We start from the raw sequence: 22,254 nt of genomic DNA, 5'->3' as shown, positions 1-22,254 counted from the left end.
TTATTGGTATATTGAAATTCAGGCTTATCTTAAAATATGATATTCTTAGTGATCAATCTTTTGATTCAGTTCACTTTTAATAATTCATGTGATGACCTGCTTATATACAGACAGCAAATGAGTAATTAAAAATGTGATAAATGACAGGACGAGAAGAGCAGGGCCACCCAGAGCCATGAGGACATATACAAAGGATTTCAAAGGTATTCACAGAGCAATGGGACTCTGGGTTCTTCTCCCATTTTCCCATATCTTCCTGGTTCTCAGACCAAGAAATGGTGAGAATTCATGACTGATTTTGGAGAAATGACTTAGCTAATGACCTGCCTTTTAAATAAGAAGCTGAGATTTTTCACTTGCTGACCAATCTCTCAGAAGGCCCTTTGATAGTTCGGTACATTAAGTTTATTCAATAATCTCCTCCAATCAGGCTCTTAAAGAGCCAAGCTACAAGTGTGTTCCCATTAAAATAAATTTTATTATTGAGAGAACCATAGGAGGGCGGTGCTGTAAGGACCTTTGGAATTATCACCCTAACATATGGATGATAAAAATTAGGTTTAGGTATTTAAGTGATATTTTGCCAAAATCAAATAGCTGAGTTGGAATCTCAGGGCCTTTGACTCTATCTAGTATATGGCATGGTAGATGCATTATGCCCCTTCTGGTGAAGCTTCTAGAAACTCTATGACCAGCCTATATAAGAGGCTAAGCACATACATGATCCTTTGAATTTAGATTTCAAATCATTGATTTAAAACTACTGTATGTCCTCAGAAAATAAATAAAAACTTAAATGTACCTGTAACACTCTTCATCTCTCCAGACGGTCACGCAATGACCTAACCCATCACTGGTTTTCTCACATGTTTAGGGACTTTAAAGTTTGTTCTCAGTGAATTTAAAGGGAGTTTTTAGTGATTGTTGCTCTGTTTTATCAGGCTCCCCACTTCAAAAAAAATTCTGCTGAAGAATTATTATCTAAAGTGTATGTTGAACTTGCCCATCTCTAAATTATGGAATATGCCTTTTTGCTATTTGTTGAAAATGATGAACCAGTCAAACAATTTTGTTAATTTTAAATAGACTCTGATCTTACTATTCTAAGAAGTTTTAACAATAAATAAATTTGATAACTAAATAAAAGGTGTTTTATATAGTGTTTCTTGTCAGAATTATCTTGTGTAAATGTTAAGAGTTATCAAACTGGTTGTTCTCTGTCAAAATAACTGAATCAGTGTTATTATTTCCATTAACTTATTTTGTAAGGTGAAGATCTCTGAAAAAGGAGCTATCTTTAAGCCAACCCTGAGTATATTTCTTCTTTCACCCTCCTTCCTAATTTGTAAGGTCAATGATATCAGCCTCGTTGACTAATAGCAAATCCTATCTCTGTGACATCAGCTTATCTAAACACATTAGGATGCTCAGCAGGCCTGTTTCCTGGAAATTAAATTAGTGAATAACTTTGTGATGAGAAAAATCATGAGGTCATGGCCACTATTGCTTTGAAACTAAATGATCAAATCTTTATAGGAGTTTGTTTTTGTTCTTTCCATGATAAGACCTGGGTGGTCCTCTCTCTCAGATTTTGGTCCTCAGATCATCTCCAACACCCAGGAAGTAAGAGCAATGGCAGATGATGGGGTTGGAGGTAGTTTGATAGAATATGAAATAAGCAACAACTTTTCCTTATAAGGTTTAAACATGCTTTCTCTAAAACTGAGCAGAATTCTGTAATTTCAATTATAATTATTATGTCTTTAGATAATATCCTTAGTACAGACACCAGAGACTTGTGTTTATTGTGTTAGTGTATTTTGTCAAATTATATACAAATATTTCCATAGAGTAAAGTAGTTGTTGGGAGTCACATCAATTTAAAGAATAATGTTTATATGGATATGTATCTTACTCTCCTTTGGGAAAACTTTTATGTAATGGATGCTTACCCTGGTTGTGAAACTGAAATCTGAGATATGAACAGTACTAGAATGACCATCTATGAAAAGAGCGATAAACGTAGCTCAGGCTTGCACTGTGGGTTCTCTCGGTCTCCCTTTCACATCTTCACCGGAAACTCTTCCCAGCAGGTCTGTACTCATGGCGGACCAAGTCTTCCCTCCTCAAGGGGAAGGGGCAGCTTAAGAAAAGATCTAATGAAGAAAAGCCTTTTAGAAAAAAAATTACAAGGTGTGCTTATTGATTTTAAAAAGTCCCATGTGTTTCATCTCAGCACCTCCCAATATTGTGTGGAATGAAAGACTCCGCTGGTTGTTAAGTAACTTTCAGGCATCAGCACAGCAAATGAAGGAATATTTGGTGGGAAGGTGGAGTGAGGTGCACAGCAATACTGAGTAATCGTCTCTGGAAGTTTTCATTGTGCAGCCCCTAACAGCATCTCACGACATTTAGGCTCACATAAAAAACATTTCCACAACGGTAACAAACTCTACTCTAGTTATAATCCTGGATAAATCAGTCCACCCTTTTAGTCTTGGTCTTGTCCTTTAGGCAATGACAAGACAGGACTAAGTATTTTGTAATCTTACCCGTGGAACTAACATCACAGGTGTCTGATAATTATCGCTAGCCATACAAAGGACAGGTTTGTAACCGAGCTTGTTCCATTCTTAGCCACTTACCACCACTAGGTTTGGACACAGTATTATTTACATAAGAAAAGGCACCTCTTTCATTTTTGCTGATCAGTTCGAAGAAAAATGACTGATATTTGACAAGAAGGAAAGAATATTGATCTTATTTATTTTTGTTATTTTGGACTGATAAAGATAAATAAAAAATCTATAGGTTAATAAACTATGCTGGCATAAATATTTAAGCTCAGTAAAGGAAATCATCATACTCCGTGTCATTTAATTAGAAATAAAATTTACAAAGCAAATAGTTATCCTTTTAAAGATTTTAATACATACTTAAAAATGGACAACTTAGTATTACATAATTATATAATATTGATACTGTTGGATATGTGGATGTATATATTTTTCTTTTCAGTAAAATAGTTTCATGCTTATAAAAGTCACCCTAAGTCAACTCGGGACAAAGAGAACAACATACAGTAAAAATAAACCGAGTAGTAAATGTATAAGTAAGGAAAATATTATAAAGCAGTTACATTGTTGACACAAAAGAATAAAATAAATACACTTTTCTATTATTTAAAGGCAGTTCACAATCATTTCCAGGAATTCTGTGAGGATTTAAGGCCATTTGTTCTAAAGAAATGTTTTAACTTGGACACGACATCACAAAACTGTAATTCTTGTAAAAACTGTACATGCAAAAACTCTTTACAATTAATCATGGGTAGGCAGATTAGTATATAGGAGTAGGTTATTTCGCAAATGTGTTGTGCACTAAGTCACATGGTTGTGTATATTTAACTGGGAATTTCACAAAAAACTTCCAGCCTGTGCACCCTTGTGTGGCAATGTGGAAAGGTGATAAGGAATCCAAGAGAGCCAGTATCCCTTTGAATTAAAATATCTAGACAAGGTATAATGGAATAAAAAGTTTAAAACTTCTGCTACATGGTTCACAGTTAAATATTCTGGGTTTTAGTCTTTCTAAATAGCATTATAATATAAAGAGGCTACTTTTTACACAAAGTATTTTTTGTGCATTTTCAGTTCACAATGTTTGACTTTTTAAAATTTTCTACTTAGCAGTACAGAACATAAATTGACTGCAGTCTAAATTTAGAACCCAAGCTCCATGAAAAATGCACGTTCCTACAGGACATACATCTGCTAAGCCGAAACTCCCACACTTGGCAAATGCAGAGGAACTGATTACTAAGCAGTTGCAGCTTCGTAAGACAACTCACTCACTCAAGAAATAGGCAAGTATCTTTCCTTTCCCATGTTTGCAACTGTGTTTGTCCAGACAGTCATTCAAAGAGATATTGCTCTTGTAATTATAGCTATTGCAATTTAGAAGACAAAGGATTCAATATGCAAAACTCTTATTCTTAAGAACAGTTATAAAAGTATTGAAATTTAAAAAGTAGTAACATGTAAACATTGATACAGAAAGACTGCTTTCCTATACACACAGCAGTCGAGGACAATACTTTAGTTAAAAACATAGTTTGTGCTTTTTCCCAACGACACATTGGAAATTAGCTGTTTCTGTCCAAAAAAAAAAAAAAGAGTAAAGGTTCAGAGAAGACATCCATATTTTGCTTCAAGCATTCAAAGAATTTCTCTGTTGCTCATGCAACAACCATATTTACAGTTTTGGTTTAGGAAGAGTAATTTTGGATCCCAGAAAGCATATTAACCAGTACTGCTGAAACCCAACGGAGAAAAGGTTCTCATTCCCTGGTTCATTACAGAGCACCAGGACCAAGCCTGACTCAGCGGTTCTAACTGACATGTCTCTCACGGTAACGTTTCGGAGCACGGTCATATCTGAGTCTGTAACACATGTGTAGGTGGCGTGTACGGCGGAGGCGCAGGCAAAGGCTTGATTCCTCGGGCCCTCATGTAAGAGAGGAACTGCTCGGGGATCTCAGCTAGGACATCTTTAGCCAATCTAGCCATACTCAGTATGTGGTTTCCGCTTCTGTCAATATAATCTCTGAAAGGCACAAACTAGAAGGCAGAAGTGAAAGAAAGTTAATTCACAGACTTTGGCATGCTCATTAACAGACACAAATATCAGCACACGGACCTGTTTGGTTGTAGGAGTATCGGAGACCAGAGTCATGGGAGATGGACAACAGTCACTATGTATTTTAAAGAATTTGATTCATTACAAATAACTATAACAGTGACCAAAACTTTCTAATATAAACTTTGCCTAAAAAGGGGTGTAATTGTTTTCGATGTTTTCCCCCCAACAATTCATGGCTCCTGGTCCCTGGATGTCCATCACATCACTACATGGCTTTTGCAGTTTTGAGTTCTCTACCTGGCCTGACTCCCAACAGGAGGGAACCCGAAACCACTTCGGGGCTCAGTTTCTTGTCAAGTGGAGTTAATCCATGCCTAATTCAGATGTCAAAGCAGAAATATTATCCAATGAAGGGTAAAAAAATATGGTGCATATTGTTCAAGACTCCTAGACCCATGTAAAGTTTTAAAATTATCATTAGAACACCAAATCATAAGGACATGGTCATGAAATTCACACAGCTGATATCAGCAAGGACCTGAAATACAGGGTGGGGAAAAAGTACGTTTACAGCTGTTTGTGTAGAAAATAATACAATAATTAATAAATAATAATACAACAATAAACTGCGTTTCACGTACTCACAACTGTAAACCTAATTTTGCCCCAGCCTGCACTCAGTCCATTGCGTTTCCCCCAGTGTCGATTTCTTTACATCTGCTGTTTGGAAAGGCACACACATACACAAACAACAGAGCTCAGCACCAGCTTTCACATACTTCTTATGGAAATATCATCATTCTCATTTTTACATCATGTCAAAATGACTGTTCTATCTTTATATAAGCAATTATGTGGGGTCCTTATCAGCTCCACCCCAGATGCCCGACTTCACTCTCATCTCTAATGGTACTGAGATTAATAAACACGGTGCTGTTTCAGGGCATTTCTTCAATTCCCGTTAGAGACAGGATGATTCTTGAAGCAACTTGGAAGTGATTGAACTGTTAATATTGTGGTAGTTCAGGAACACAGTGATTGTAGGTCTTAGAGAAAAAGCAGAGGAAGACATTTTAGGATGTTGAACAATTTCTAAGTATGTTTTAAAGTAAATCATTTCCCCCAGAGAAAGAGTGAGCACACTCCTATCTCATACATAATGGTTTTAAGTTTATTTTGAAAAACTTCCTCTTGATTTAAGCAGTTACTCAAAATGTGATTTCAGAAAACAACTATTATTAGGAAGTAGGCTTTAAAATGTCAGGTTACTACAGTTAGACCAAGTAAAAATGTTAAGAAATCAAATAACAGGTGTAATACCTTTTATACACAGTGAAAACAGTGTCTTTTAAGGAAGAGTAGAAAAATCATGTCTTAAAAAATAATAAGACACACTAAGGCAGAAGCATGTCTCTATGACTGTAATTTTGCCCTATCCATCTGAAGAGGAAAACTCAACTTTTTAGAAAAGCATGATAGGAAAGTGACAAATCTTACTCTTACCCCTCAAAGTAGCTAAGGGTAAGAAAAAAAACTAACAGAGCAAATATAATCCTCAGCTGAGAAGAGAAGCGGGGATGTGAACTTTTGTGAAATTGCATTAACTATGGACGAGACGACATTTTTAATTTAAAAAAATCAGAGGCGCAAAAAAAGTTAAGGTTTATTTTCTCTCTGAAACTATAATTAGAAAAGTGGTAAAATAAGAATCAACATAGTTAAGGTTTAATGAGAAAAAGATATCTATTTGTAGCTATAATTATTTTTATCCTTATTTTAAAAGGTATGGTATTTTAAAAGTTAGCATTTTGTAATGTTGGCATGGTTCCTATACATCTAATTACCTTTTATGCTGCTTTTAAAAAGGGTCTGTATTTTTTTTTCTTCAGAATATGCAGCTCCTATCTGCCTTTCAAGGAAATGCTGACACCTCAGGCAAGCAGTTGACACCTCTGTAGGAAAGGAGAGCTCGCCTGGCCTCTCCTTTATCTCAACTTTGCTCTTATATTTTTATTTGACTCTTTACCTTTCTTCTACACCAGGGGTATTAAACTCATTTATCTTTTTACCACTGTTCTCACAAGCTCTGGAATTAGATCTCCCAGGTTCACAGGCTGCTTCTGCTACTGATTAGCTGCAGGATCTTGGACAAGCTGCTTTCCACTCTTGGCCTCAGTTTCCTCTCCTCAAAGTGAGGACAATAACACTTCATTATGGTTATGGAAACTACTTCATTAGGTTGTTACAATAAGTTGACATGTAAAGTGCTTAAACCAGTATTCAATTCATAATATGTGCTATACATAGTAAATATTATCATTATCATAACTATTCATCAACTTATACACTTATATATTCAATATAAATATGAAACTATCTTCTTAATAGTATTATATTTACATTGTTATCAAACACTAAATACAAGGAATATTCTTATCAATTTGATCTCTTTCAGATTTAAGTACAGTATCAGTACTGTAATCTAAAATGGTAATTCCTGGCCTTTTTGTAATTTTAAAACACCTGTTGTTTCACCTTTCCAGCAAATGCTGTAAGACATGCTAAATTTTTTATTGAAGTGAATTGAAATTTATTTTTAAGAATGTCATGATATTCTTGAATGTTGAAACTAAGAACCATGATCATACAGATACAGTTAGACTCATCTGGACCACTTTTACAAATAACGGATGAGAGAAATATATATCACATCTAACTTAGGTTTGTTAGGTGGGGGCATAGATGGGTCCCTTCGGTATTAAGGGACCATGCCCCAGACTGAAAATGACTGCCATAGCAAGTTACTGGTATTAGTAGGAGTGTACCTCATTCCACATGTGCGTTTGGTGTAGAAAAAAATATTATGAACTTTCTCATAATACTCTACTCATAAACCTAGATTATCTAAACCTTTTCCAAAGGGACATGCATCAGTTCAGTCACATCAGGGTGAAAATGACAATACACTCTTCATTCCCTTTACCTGTTACTAATGTCACATCTTAGACTTTTCATGAAATAGATGCCCTCTTTCTTAACTATTCTTCACATCCTTCTACAATCAGTTATCCATGCCACCTCTCAGACCACTCTATTCATTGTTATCATCTCTTTTAATCACTCCTTTATGATCACGGTACTTGAGGACTACCTGTTCAGAATAATGCCCACACATTCGTGAATGAACGGTCATTGACTATTATTACAAATTAACTTGGACTCTTAAAATGCTTGGGTTAGAGGAATAAATGCATTCTGTTCAGTAGAAGTGTAGTATATCCTTCATACTCTGTCTTTCTCCTAGCATCCATCCACTATAAGGGAAATGTTCCTCGTGGCTGCTCGGATGGCTGGCCTTGTCTATTTGTGAAAACAAGTTTAAATCAGTTTGGGCAAATGGCCTTTTTTGTTGTTCTGCTAAATATTACTTGATTGCTCCTACTGTGTAGAGCTCCATTAGTGATTTTCAAGTCTAAGTTTTCAAGGTTATTATTCTCCTTTTAATAGAAAATATGACTTGAATATAATTTTTAAGAAAATGATAGGTTGGCCAGAAGCTGTATGCAACCAAGAGAAATTACATTGCTTTATGCATAATGCCCAATCCATATCACAAGCAAGCAAAAAATCTCATTTAAGCTTTAGAATAGCAACCTTAGGATCTCGTCCTGCTTACTGTTCATACTCTAGTCATATGAGACTGAGTCCTGAGGCAATGAATATAATCACACCTCAGGCTGACTAGTGTCATTTGTCAAGGTACAGCCACTGTGAAATAGTGACATAAAATGCCTTCCCCTGGATTATGCCAACACACTAATGAGAATGACTGATACTGATATTCATGCATTTATTTAACAACTGGCAAGTGGGAGGCCTTCTGCTAAAAGATTCAGTACAATATCTTATAATATTTAATTTTTATAATCATGTTATCCATATTTTGAGCTGACTAAAGAGGAAACTGAAACTTGGAGAGTTTAATTAACTTATCCAATATCAGATAGTTAGTTATAAATATCACTTATTATTTGAACCCAAATTAATCTGACTCTGATACATTAACTATGACAGTAACATGAAAAGGGGAACAGATCCTAATAACCTTTATTAGTATTTTGCATTTTAGGAGAGTAGGTGTATTATCACATGATGAATACAGGTTTTGGATGGATCAACCAACTTTTGACCTAAATGACTTTGTACAAGTTGTTTAACACCCCATCTTGAGTCTCTGTTTCCTTGTTCATAAATTATTATAAGGCAAAAACTGACCAGTATTTTTAGGAAGATATAAAGTAATATATGAACAGTTTTTTTTAAAAAAAAAGAAAATTAGTTCAAGTGTGTAGAGAGAGGCCATTGCAAAAGGCAGTGTAGTGGGAAATTCTAAAATGTAGGATTTTGATCAACCCAATGAGAAGAAAGACTATTCCAGTAAAAAGAAAAGAGAAAATAAGAGCGAGAACAATGGAAACGTGTGGTGTGAAAATAATTAATGTTCCTATTTGTCTAGACAAAGTGTGTGTGTGTGTGTGTGTGTGTGTGTGTTTTGCTAAAGAGGACGACTGGGCCAGAGCATGGAGACTCTTAAATGCCATGTTTAAGATTTAGAATCAGTTACGCAGAATATTTACTTAAAATTTTAGGATCAAACATTTTAAGATTAAATGGTGACTCTACTTCTTACTAGCTTGTGACTATAAACAAGAGAAATTAAACTTCATTTCTTCTTTTTTAAAACACAGTAATCAATGTACCTGTCTCAACAAAGTCAGTTAAGGACTGAGTGAGGTGATGCTATAGCTCTTAGCCTACCTAGGATATGAAGGATATAGTAAATGATTAAATGTCATTATTATATGAAGAATTTGGATGCCACTTAAGACGACAATATAATGAATATCCCATCTACTACCCTCAATTATCTGCTGAAACTCAAGCTACCTACTATTATTTGCAGTCTTAAGTTTGTGTCCACTTAAGAAATTTGGGGTTTTGTTTGCTGTGCATAAACCTGATTATCTTCAAAGTGGAAATGTAAGAGAGCCTAAATAGACCCTATTTTCTGATAATATCTCAGCCAGCAGTGTTTACGGCATTTATTATGATGGCTTAGATAGTTTCTGATGATGGGAAGATTGGTAATGCTGTTCTTTGTGTGCCCTTGCAACTCTGACATACTACACATTCAAGGGTATGCAAGGGTATTTCAAGAATAGATTCTTGAAGATAAATCATTTAAAAAATGTTTTGTGCATGGTAGAGGCTGGAAAACTGTGATGGTGGAATGTTTTAAAATCTTCTTCAAGATGAGAGAGGATGCTAATTGTTCTTCAATACAATAAGACAGTGTATGTAAATGATTACCTTGCTTGCTATTTTTAAAAGACCAAGCACTAGGAATTTCTCCATGAAATTAGAAAAGGGCACATCAAATCTCCTTAATTAAATGTAGGCAAGTAAGTCAAGATGTCACTGTCATTCAGGAGCTACTAATGCTCTGAGGACATTTTAATTTTGTGTTCAGAATCTGTAAGATCTCACAGGTCTTTCAGTTCAGTTTTACGGGGTAACAGCCCTGGAGTGTTTAGCTGTGTTCCCAGGAGCCTTCAAAACCTTTGGGGATCCCAGTATCATTTTATGGAAGTGAACTGGTCTCCAGGATTCTAAGTATAAAGGAGAGGAATTATATAATTGTACTTACATATACCTTAACTGCTAAGGAACAAATATTTTCATGTGTTTTACTTCCTCTGAAACTCACAACATCATAGGAAGAGCAAAGATGAAAGAATTTAGTGTTTAGAGTTAATGAAACAAAGGCTCAAAGAGATTTATCGACTTGTTCAAGGTCAGAGTGCCAACAAAATAATTTCATAGAACTGAGTCCTTTAGCAATATTCTGTCCCATACAGCATGCCCACTGAGAGAATACTTTCATGATCAAAACTTATTATACATACAAGAACTGCTGGCTATCACCAACACAACGTATTAGCTCTCTCAAAGAAAATCTTAAAACATGAGCAATCTTAAGCAAGAACTACCAAGTCTCCCATAAGCATCATTTAGATAATATTATGAGATACAGGGTTCCTCTGCTAACTTTGTAAAAACGCATTACAACAGCAACATAACCTATTCTCAAGGACTTCGAATTCATACTTCCCTTTAGTAATTTAATTGTTGGAATCTGTGAGCCAGACATTATGGAGAGCTTTTAGATAAATTGTAATTACTTGAACCTATAATTATGCTAATGAGGTTGGGGTGAATAATCATGGGTCTAGTCATGGAAACACCACAAGTTTCTGAAATAGATGACCGCATTACCGTGTTCCCTTTCTGAGCTGCTTTTAACCTAATCACTCACATGTGTGCACACGTGCTTTTTCACTCTACCAAGGATGTTAGGTTGAAACGTGTGTCATATTTAATTATCTTTTTGTTTTAAATCCTCACCCAAGGATATGTTTTTATTGATTTGAGAGAGGTGAGGGGAGAGAGACTGACAGACGGGCAGACAGACATCAACGTGAGAAACATCAATCTGTTTCTTCCCTGACGCAACCTGACTGGAACGGAACCCGCAGCTTAGGCATGTGTCCTGAATGGGAATCAAACCTGCGAAGTTTTGATGTACAGGGTGATGCTCCAACCCACTGAACCACCCGCCCAGGGCCATGTTTAATTATGTTTTTAAAAAACTGCAATACAAATGTTTCTTATTTAAAATTTAATTTTGCTGACTGATTAAGAACAATGCTTTTAAATCTTTATCAACAATAATCTTTATATTATCATATTTATAAATTACTTTATATTATAATCTCCCTCAAATTATTTTAATAGTTCTTTATTGTATTTTGCTGAGTTGTATTTTAGGAACATGTTTTATATAGATTATCTCACTTAATCTTTACAACCATGTCAGAACACTGAAATTTAGAAAACTTTCCAAGTTAGCACAATTGGACAATCCAGGATTTGAACCAAATTCTGCTGGATTCCAAATCAGATTGTCTTAATGATTGTACTATGGGTGAGTATGTAGTTTATTAATTTATGGAACAGTATTGATGTCCATTGCTTGCTCCTCCAAAATGTTCCAGTTGTGTGCTTAAGTGACATCGACACCTCCTTCACTTTCCTATTTAAGAAGGTGAAGCTCACAACCTCTTTCTTCTTCTGACATCCTCAAAGATATGGAGACTAAAGTACGCAGAAATTTAGGTGAATTAACTTCCTGTTTGTAATTATATATTTTAATTATATTGGTTACTAATTATTTTTCTTTCTATTATTCTTTTTAAATTCTAACAGAACTGTGAATCATATATACAAAAAATATCATATTATTTTACATATTATGTTATTTTTATGGTTATGTATAATTCATGTATTTTATATATTTATTGTGCTTTTAAGATCTATTTCTCCACATATCTAACAAAATCTAAAAAGAAAGTATGACAATATCTACATTTTTGGTTTGTTTATACTAAATTTACCTACTCTGAATATGTATCAGCTGCTTTAAAATATATTTAGTCTTTGTTACAGACTACATAATGATTAAATAAACATCATTAAAAAGTCCATTATGTTTCTAGATTCTAATTTTACTACAAATCTCAATATTTTATAATAAAGTAGATAATAATAAAATACTAATAAGAATAACTTACTAACAATTCAATTTTATATGTCATGGATCTAAAGTCCAGAGAAAAGTAATTGGTGCTTATTCTAGGCCCTGTTATGTAATGGGCACCTCATAGAGAATCCACCAATTAAACTAAACAGAACCTGAGACTCTTAATTTCAATGTGTTTATTTATGTATCAGAACTGACAAGAGCTGTTCGCAATGACCAAAATAAATAATTTTCATTAAATATCTTACCTGCACAATGTCCCTTTCAGCATATTTTCCTCTGGAGGAAACTCTTACATCATCTCCATCCAACTCAATCATTGCTTGAAAATAAAATGGAATTATTAATCCGGTGTATTTTGGCCATTTACTAAAACAATGTAGGCAATACGGTAATCAAGATGTATGAAGTAGTGATACATCCTCTGTAAAATCAGAAAGCTGTCGATCCCTTCATCTTCTCAGCCATTTCTCTCATAGAACTCGACTGAGGGTGAACTTTACACAAGAAGAAAAGCCACATCCTGTGACCTTTTGAAAGACAAGAAGAGCCGATGCAGTATAGAGTAGTCTTGGGGCGCATCTGCCCATCCCAGGGGTTCTCAAATCTGGGTTACATGCTTTACATGACTGAGCAAGCGGTACTAATCCATCCAATTTTACTTTTTTTTTTCTAACTTAAGAAACTTGGTGCTAGTCATCACAGAATTTCCAATAACAATTTCAACAAAGTTATATATCCATAGTCTAATTTCCACTTTAAAAATAGATTTCAAAGCAAAGAAACATTTGCTCTGCCCTTACACTGACTGGATAAAGTATAATTTTTCTGAATATGATTTTTTTATTGGTTAAGAGAGAATTTCAACATCACATGGACCAGCTGGCATTTGGGAATGCTGCGATATAAGGGTTCATTTGGTGATACGGTAATGTTGTGCTGCAATTAAGAACATTTTCTAGAGTTTATTAGGTTTTCGGTGAGAGTCTCTAAATAATTAATTACATGAGGAATGCTAATTTGTGCTTGAAGTATAATTTTATTACTGATAATTCATTTTCTATGTACATGACATTCACTAGACTTGTAAGAGCCACTTGCAATTATAATGTTTAATCCTCCAAAACTTATTGCTCAGTCAGAATATAATCCTCACGTTTTTTAAAATTTTCTTCAGTGCATGAATAATGCATTTGGGTTAAAAACACTGTTTTAAATTTTATTTTTCTACATATGTTCATGAGTCAGTGTCTGGGCTGAATCACCACGAGCACCCATAACTGATAGACGCCACCACTCAACTTGCTTAGACAGACAACACATGTCATAATGCAGCAAAACGTGCATGAGCATATGACGGACGATAAGGTAATTGACTTACTCAAGTACCAGAAGACCTATTTTGTCTCCCCTATTTTTTAGCGATGTAAATAAGAGAATTCACTATACTAAAATACCTTCAACAGTTCATTCCTCTTTGTGGTCTCAGTTTGTTTTCAAAATTTTCCTATTACTTTGAGATACAAATGTATATTGACAATGACATGCCAGCAAAAGTTCTCCTTTATTATTGAATTTGCTAATTAAAGAAAATGACAGTTGTTCATGCAATAATATGTTAGAATGAGATCCTGTAAAGGATCTCCCACTTTCCAGAGTGTCTTTTGGGTTAAAAGCCTGCATGTGGTAAGACTACACGTTTGAGAGCAAGGAGAAAAGAAATGACGAGCAAGTGGTGGGAGGGTGGCCTTCACCCCGGTTTACAGACTATCTTGTCCTCAAGGAGCCGGATGCTGTAAGTCCCAGGGCCCCACCAGTACCTGTCCTTGGAAAAACGTGTATGTGAGACAGACCTGCAACACTTTCTAGCCACACGAGAAGGGATGAAACTGGAGGCCCTTGCGATTCTTCCCTTCTCCTAATGTGTGTGGATCAAAGCAGGGAGCCAGATGCTGCTTTAATTTGACTTTTAAGGATAAAGAAATCCCATCTCGAGAAATCTTTCTTCTTAATGAAGGTGCTTTATAGAGGAATGAAAAGTCACTGGGGAAAATTTTTACAGAAAGTTATAAACTGTTCTTATTAAAATATAGAAATCAATTTGAATGTGCATTAATCTAATAATTTATTCCTACGTCCTCAACCTTCAAAGAATGGATGGCAAAATATTTCCTTTCTTGCCCATGAAAAACAGGTGTAGATTTTGGATTTAGGTCATTAACTGATAAAATTTGCAAGATTTCTTTCTTTCTTTTTTCCTATATCAGTTTATAAGTACGGCATATAAACTTACTCTACAGCCTTGGCAGTAAGTGCCCAGAGAAAGGGCCTTCTGATAAGACAGCAGCAATCTGAATGTAAGTTGGAGATTTTCTATATTAAACATGAGTATTCTGTCCTTTTCTTCTTAGCCATGGATGGGTTTTGAGAGGAAAGAAAAAAGAAATCCTTTAGAGAAGCACCTATTTTCTCCTAGTGGAATAATCTACTTCTCTAGTACCAGGCCTGGAGGGTGGTCCATCCTATTTAAATCTCCATCCTGGTGAAAGCAGAAACCAAGTGGGCAGGACCCTAGTTCCCTGTCCACAGGTTTGCCAGGGAAAGTTTTCCTCTAACTCCCAGGAGGGAATTCTACTGGGATGGAACTTCCTCTTGGTCTACAATCTTCACTCACTTTTCCTTGTGGAAAGGAAGGATTCATGGGATTAGTAAGATTAGGAGAAGAAACTGACCTGGAATCTTTTTTGGAGCTGCCTGTCCTCAAGTTGGAGGCAGTTCCTCACTGTGGCATGCTTAACAGGCAAGACCCTGCCCCTGTATGGAGGAGGTCTTGAGATAAGGGTGTGGTCATTTCATATTGGGGGAAGAAAGTAGTGGGAAGTCTGCCTCTGTGCACAGGTTAACCCAGATTCCAATTCTGCATTGCTGGTAATAAAGCTTATTTTCTGGTCCTTGTCTGTTTCCTGTGTATCTTTCCCCGCCCCCATTTACTTCAGGAAGTCAGAGAGGGAAATGATGAATTATCATACCTCAAAATGTTAATAAATAATTCATTGGGAACTAAAGAAAAGAACAAAGTAAATAGCAGTATCTTTTGCACTAAGTAGAAATATACACCAGGAAGAGTCAGTGGCTCTGCATTCAAACATTATGTGTGGGAGCTCTTGATGAAGGTGACCAGGGTTCCCATATCTGAGTCCATACACCCACTAGTGAACTTCCTAGGAGTCTGAGAGACCTGAGATGTACCCAGTCAGAGGTGTAAAAGCAAATTAGTAGCTGAAGAAGAAAGCATGAGTTATTTTAACGTAGCAATGGGTAAAGATTTTGAATCTCAGCCTGTCCCTGACTAATGCAGATGATCAAGTGCACAAAGCATTAAGAAAGATGTGTTTTAGCTTTCTTGACTCCAGAGAAGGATGTCATATTCATGCCTGAAATACAATGCAAGCAGATGCAAATATCCAGAGACAGAAAATGTTAGCAGAAGCAGCAGCCATCAGGCTAAATGACATTTTGCTTTAGAAAATGGGAGATTATAATGATAAAAAGGATGACCAGCCAACCGTGGAATTGAAGGGGGGAATGTTCAGAGTCAGCAGTATAATTTTGCCTGTGGTTCTTTATCTAAGACAGACAGATCTATACTGCCTTTATGGAGGAGGCACTGGTGGTGAACTGAGAACCAACGCCGTGACGATCATACTGAAATTAGCCACCGACTTGCCTAAATAAATTGGTTAACATACCAAAGGTTGTTCCAAAATCCTAAAATTATTTTCATTTCCAAAGTTGCACGCTAAAGAAACTGTCATTGTTAATACAAAACACCTGAACCAGGTAAGTGTTATGAAGTCATTCAGGTGCAGTCCAGTACAGAGTTCTCTGGAAGGAAATCACCAGATAACTAGTCAGAGACTTTCTTTTTTTCACTTTCAACCTAGGCATGTGCCCGACTGGGAATTGAACCCACAACCCTTTGGTGCATGGGATGATACCCCAACCAACTGAGCCACCAGGCCGGGGCTAACAGGCTATCCTTAAAAACTTAGCCCAGATCACTAATTACACAAACACCTGCTGTCACTTAGCATTTGAACATGACCTGAGCCCAAACAGAAAACTACCCAGTAAATCAATTTAACATAATTGTATAAACTCTCTTTAAATCTTATATGGTCAGTTCTATTTTCATTTTGCACTTTCATATGAAAGAACTCATATATTTATACAGCTAATGTCTATCAACTAGCGTGGGACTGAAAATCCATTAAAATAGCATTTTATGCTGTGTTAACGCTTCTATTCACAACCTAATGGTTTATTTAGTGTTCATTCTCAAAGGTTTTTAGTAAACCCAGAGAGTATTTTGCCTTGGGAACAAAAACTCAATTTATCACTCTGTAAGTCTTTAAAAAATATTATTTTGAGCTACAACTTCTCTACTGAAATGGAAAGATACATGGCGCATTAATCTATACCAGAGGGGCAATGTTCTGCTCAGAAGACAAACTTTTAATTTGCTTCCCTTAATAGACTTCCTTGTGAGAGATCTATATTGATGCCTAATGTACGTGGACATTACATACAAACCTACAGGCACGCTCACATTCATATATTTTAAAAAGAGTGATAGGAACCCAAGAGTGTGATGAGTCAGATTAAATAAACTCCCAAGGAATACTATTGGATTTATTACTCACCATCAAATTCTGCTGGTCCAACACCAACTATAATTATTGACATTGGAAGTTTTGAAGCCTTCAAAGAGAATACACAATTAGTTCACACTAGGAAATTGAGTTCTTAAGAAAAGAATTAAGGTGTAAGAAAAATTAATATCCTGATTTCATCTTTTTACACAGATGTTCATTAAAGTATTTAGGAACATATTTAAAAACAAAACAGAATAATATACTTGATTCCATTCTTATGCTTTCCCAACTCTGTACACACGCTAACTCAGTGGGACATTCTTCAGGACTGACCGGCCTTGGTAATACAAAACAAAAAGTACTGAGATTCAGCTTTCACTTGCTATTACCACCCAAATCTACCTAAGATGACTTTGGGGATCCTTAGTCAATCGTTTTTCATGTTCTCTCTCCTCTCAAAAACCTTTCAGCTGCTAAAGGGGGGAAATGTAGCATGTTTGTGAAACAGTAGTACCCTACTCGACCTTATTTTTACCTAAGTTTAGGAAAAACAATTTGTATAGCAAACAAAGGAATACAAATGATAATTATACAAAGTTATTTATTAGTATGGCTAATTTATGTATTAAATATCCATGAGATTGTGCAGGACACTAATATGTTATGGCATGTTTTCTCACGATATGTATCACTTAAATGAAATCATCACTTTAAAATAATTTAATGGTAAAAATCTGAGATCTAGCTACAGAATGATGCTACAGATAGCAATGACATCTTCCTCTATGAAGGTCATGGAATTATAAATAATCGTTCCTCAGGGCACCATGTCCTATTAGTTTAAATCTACATTATTAAGTCCATATTTTAAAGTGTACACTAATTCCACTGACCAGAACATTAAAAAAATCAAGATAAACACCCAATGTGTCTAGTTAAAAAATAAATGTGTGAGCCTTTACTCCTCCTCCTCCTTTTTATGTTTGTTTTTTCTAAGCATATGTCTATAAAGCCCTTGATTTTCCCTCACATGAAAGTATTTGTCTCTCACACCAAAGAGCTAGCTGCATTTTCTCCATGCTATTCATAATTATGGGGCGTGGTAAACACTCATGCCACCCATTCATACTACATGTCTGCTTTGCGTCAAACGTTGCTAAGCCTGGTTATAGAAAGGGGAGTAAAAACAGAAATAATTTTATTGATTATAATCTAGCACATGATTTTACAGCTTATAGACAAATAAAGACAATCAAGTAATCATTAAATATAACACAATTAGAAATAATAATGAGAAAACTGTTTTTTGAACTAAGTCCAGTTCCTATCTAGTCCTATCTAGTTCTGTAGAAATAGAAATTAATACAGTTCTGTAACTGAAAAGTGAGTATTAAGAAACATTTTGCACAAGTTATAAAATTGTGTACAAGTACAATAAACTAAAAGATAAACAAACACACTCATGCCATAAAGATAGTGTTATTATCTTATTTATTTTTTTGAAAGTACCAGTAATTTTGTTACAACTCAGTTATCCATACCCTTAGCTTAGTACTTACAAATCAACGGTACAAATGTTGTTAACAAATGGCAATGTTAACAACACAATGTGTTCCACAAAGGCATGAGCATTTGTTTCACTGTGAAGTCAGCAAGACTCTGGTCTCAACCTGGGATGCACGCCGTCCCTTTGGCAGCCCAAGACTGAATGCCTTCTACTTACGTTCACTATAGACTCCTTCGTCTGAGCCATATCTGAGATGACGCCATCTGTCACAATCAGGAGCACAAAATACTGGGAGCCATCCTTTACCGAAGAAGCATATCTGCAAGGCAACAAAAGGGGAAAGAATACCACAGAACCTAAAACAGCTCCTCTCTCTGTGATGGTTGCTAAATATAATTTGAGATAGTCAACAAACCTTTTAATCACAGGGAAGTATGTAAACATGTACTAAGAGCCTATATCTTGCAAACTCTCAAATACACACTTTCCTGAACTAGCACACCAGAACAGTGGCGGCTATACTGCATTCTGGGACACAGAGATGCCTGACTGCCTTAGAAATGTATATGCAGATAAAGGCTGAGTTGGAGAAGGGTATGTTGAGCACAGTGAAATGGATATAACGTTTGGAAACAGGCAATCTGGCTAGGTAATATGTTATGTGTATGATCTTCAGGAAATTACATCTTAATAATGAAACCACATGTATGGTACTCGATACATAGGCAGTTCTATAAGTTAACAATAAGCTCAAGTGCTTTTTTTGGAACTAGGCAGAGCTCATGGCTGCACAACATTGTGAATGTGTTCAATGCCATTAAACTGTACTCTTTAAGATGGTTACTTTTATGTTTATGTGAATTCCACCGGAATTTTTTTAAAAAGCAACAGAAGAAAAGCTTTTTTAAAAGCGTTCAAGTTCTTAACACATCTTAAGTTGATGAAAGCTGGCACAAAAAGACAAAAATTAGGCATGTAAGACATAAAAACGAAAGAAATCATACCCTTTGCAAACTGCATGGATAACCCTGGAGTAGTACTAAGCTAAGTGAAATAAGCCAGTCACAGAAAGATCAGTACCATATGATTTCACTTATATGTGGGGTCTAAAAACCAAAATAAACTAACCAACAAAACAGAAACAGACTCATGATACAGAGAACAGACTGACAGCTGTCAGAGGGAATGGGAGCTGGAGGACTGGGTAACAAAGTCGGGTGGGGGGAGGTAGAAGAGGTAAAGTGGGGATAAATGGTGATGGAAGGAGACTGGACTTGGGGCAGTAAACACAATACAATATACAGATGATGCATTGTAGATAGTACACCTGAAACCTATATAATGGTATTAACCAATGTCACCTCAATAAAGTCAATTAAAAAATGTGGTCAGTTATTTACCACCCCCCCCAAAGTTAGGCAGGTAATAAGAACACAGTACTTAAATAAGTTTAGCAGAAGTCTCAGCAAATAATACCCAATAATTTAAAGGGAAACTTTCTGAATGTTATATTTTATTATATCTGTTTTGCATCATGTTGTATACTCTGTGTATCTAAACTATATTCTCAATAAGTAAACTTTTATGACCTTTAGCACATAACTAGCACACTATTCTTATCTAGTAGTGAGCAAGCACTATGGATATCTTTGGAGGCAGTGAACTAGAAGACTTTGTTCTATTTCTGTAAAAATCATTAAGTGAGTCATTGAAAATTTAGGTTGAAAAACACTGTCATTGATATCCGTGAAATTCCTTCACATCCTAAAGGACCCTAAGGAAGTAAGTTTGAACAGATCAACAGCATAGTTTAGGACAAAACTCATCTCTTGGAGAGCAGAATTAACTGCCATATGAACAAGAAAAATATTTACAACCTTACCATAGACTAGAGAAACTAATAATCTCTAATAAAATAATTGTACAGGTTAATGAAGAGACTACAGTCAGTGGCTTGTTCACAATACTATCTGTTAAGATAGTATTACACTAGTTCCACAATGTAGAGTCAAAAACGGTCCCACGATACTCCACAACTGACCTTAGACACGAAAAATCTGTATTAATTTGATCGTAACACAATCAATGGAAAGCAATCCAAAGCGGATATGAGCCTCTTCTATTTTACCCTTACCTTTTTTTCTTAAGAAAAGAAGTTGATAATCTCTCTCAGGAATTCTTTTTTTAAATTTTTGACCCTGCAGAGGTTGTGGTTGAAGTGAGCGATACAAACAATTTTCTCAAATATTCACTATTTTTTTAAAAGCATTTCTTACTGACTACACTTCAGAAGCACGGGGTTTTGTATTTCATGTGACTAACTGAAGTCTATAAATAGTAGTGATAAAAGCTTCTATGAGTACAACAGTAAGGCTTTTATACTTTTCTTCCCACATGATGCCCTTAAAATGACAAATTTCTACCAGGTTCAAAAACAATATGAAATATTGAGTATTATGCACTCTTACAAATACCTTAAACTGGCTCAATGGTCTGATTTTTTTTTTGTATTTACTTTTTATTTCTCTTTCAATGCTTCTTTCTTCCATGAAGAAAGTCTCAGTTGTTGGTATGTCTTTTCCCCCCAACTTGAGTTATAATTGGTATACAGAAAACTGCACATAATTAATGTATAAAATTTGGTGAGTTGAAACATATGTATATACCTGTGTTAACATCAAAACAATCAAGATTATAAATATCCCTCAGCTCCAAAAGTTTCTTTGTCCCTTTGTATTTGTGTATGTGTGTGCATGTGTGTTAAGGCCATTTGAAATATAATCTAGCCTCTTACCAAAATTTTAAGTGCACAGCTCTGGCTGGTGTGGCTCAGTGGACTGAATGCCAGCCTGTGAACCAAAGGGTCACCATTTCGATTCCCCATCAGGGCACATGCCTGGGTTGTAGGCCAGGTCTCCAGTAGGGGGCACATGAGAGGCAACCACACTTTGATGTTTCTCTTACTCTCTTTCTCCCTCCCTTCCCTCTCTCTAAAAATAAGTAAATAAAATCTTTTAAAAAATTTAAATGCACAGTACCTTATTAACTATTGGCACTATATGGTACTGCAGAGCTTCAGAATTTATTCATCTTGTAAACGTGCACCTTTATACCAATTGAATATCTAATCCACATAACCCTTTTCCCCAGCCCCTGAACACCACCATTCTATTGTCTACTTCTGTCCACTTGACTGTTTTAGATGCCTCATCTAAGGGGAATCATGCAGCATTTGTTCTCCTATGACTGTCTTATTTCACATACCTTAATGTCTTCCATGTCTGTCCACGTTGGCAGGCCTTTTTTCTTTTTAAAGGCAGAATAATATCCATATCTTGGGTGTTGTAAATAATGATGCAGATATCTATTTGAGATCCTGATTTCAATTGTTTTGGATATATATTCAGAAGGGGGATTGCTGGTGGCTCTGTTTTTATTTTTTGAGGAATCTCTATAATTATTTTTCATAGTGGTTGCACCAACTTGCATTCCCACAAACAGTGCACAAGGGTCCCAATACCTCCATATCCTCACTAACACTTACCTTTTGACCATTTTGTAATATAGCTATCCTAAAAAGTGCGAGGTGACAGCAGCTCACTGTGGTTTCCATTTGCATTTCCCTGACTAGCAATGTTGAGCATCTTTGCATACAGCTGCTGGCCATTTCTATGTCTTCTTTGGAGAAATGTCTATGCAAGTCCTTTGCCCATTTTTTAAATTGGATTCTTTTCCTTTTGCTGTTGAGTTCTAGGTGTTCTTTATATATTTTGGAACTTAACCCCTGTCAG

The 22,254-nt window shown here is 35.7% G+C and overlaps 1 protein-coding gene across 1 annotated transcript in view; it reads right to left on the bottom strand.

Moving 5' to 3' along the window:
• Positions 1-2,733: 2,733 nt before the first annotated feature.
• Positions 2,734-22,254, bottom strand: part of CPNE8 (copine 8) — a 170,923-nt gene continuing 151,402 nt past the window's right edge. Inside the window, exons 17-20 of the mRNA XM_024575726.4 lie at positions 18,680-18,782; positions 17,005-17,062; positions 12,550-12,623; positions 2,734-4,619 (exon numbers count right to left, since the gene is read on the bottom strand). Of these exons, the coding sequence (XP_024431494.1) occupies positions 4,431-4,619; positions 12,550-12,623; positions 17,005-17,062; positions 18,680-18,782 (424 nt within the window). The 3' untranslated portion in view covers positions 2,734-4,430. The remainder of the gene's footprint in view (positions 4,620-12,549; positions 12,624-17,004; positions 17,063-18,679; positions 18,783-22,254) is intronic.

The sequence above is a fragment of the Desmodus rotundus genome, chromosome 3, assembly GCF_022682495.2.
Source record: "Desmodus rotundus isolate HL8 chromosome 3, HLdesRot8A.1, whole genome shotgun sequence".
Classification (NCBI taxonomy): domain Eukaryota; kingdom Metazoa; phylum Chordata; class Mammalia; order Chiroptera; family Phyllostomidae; genus Desmodus; species Desmodus rotundus.
Note: the sequence above shows the minus strand (reverse complement) of the source record. Positions and strands in the feature narration are given on the sequence as shown.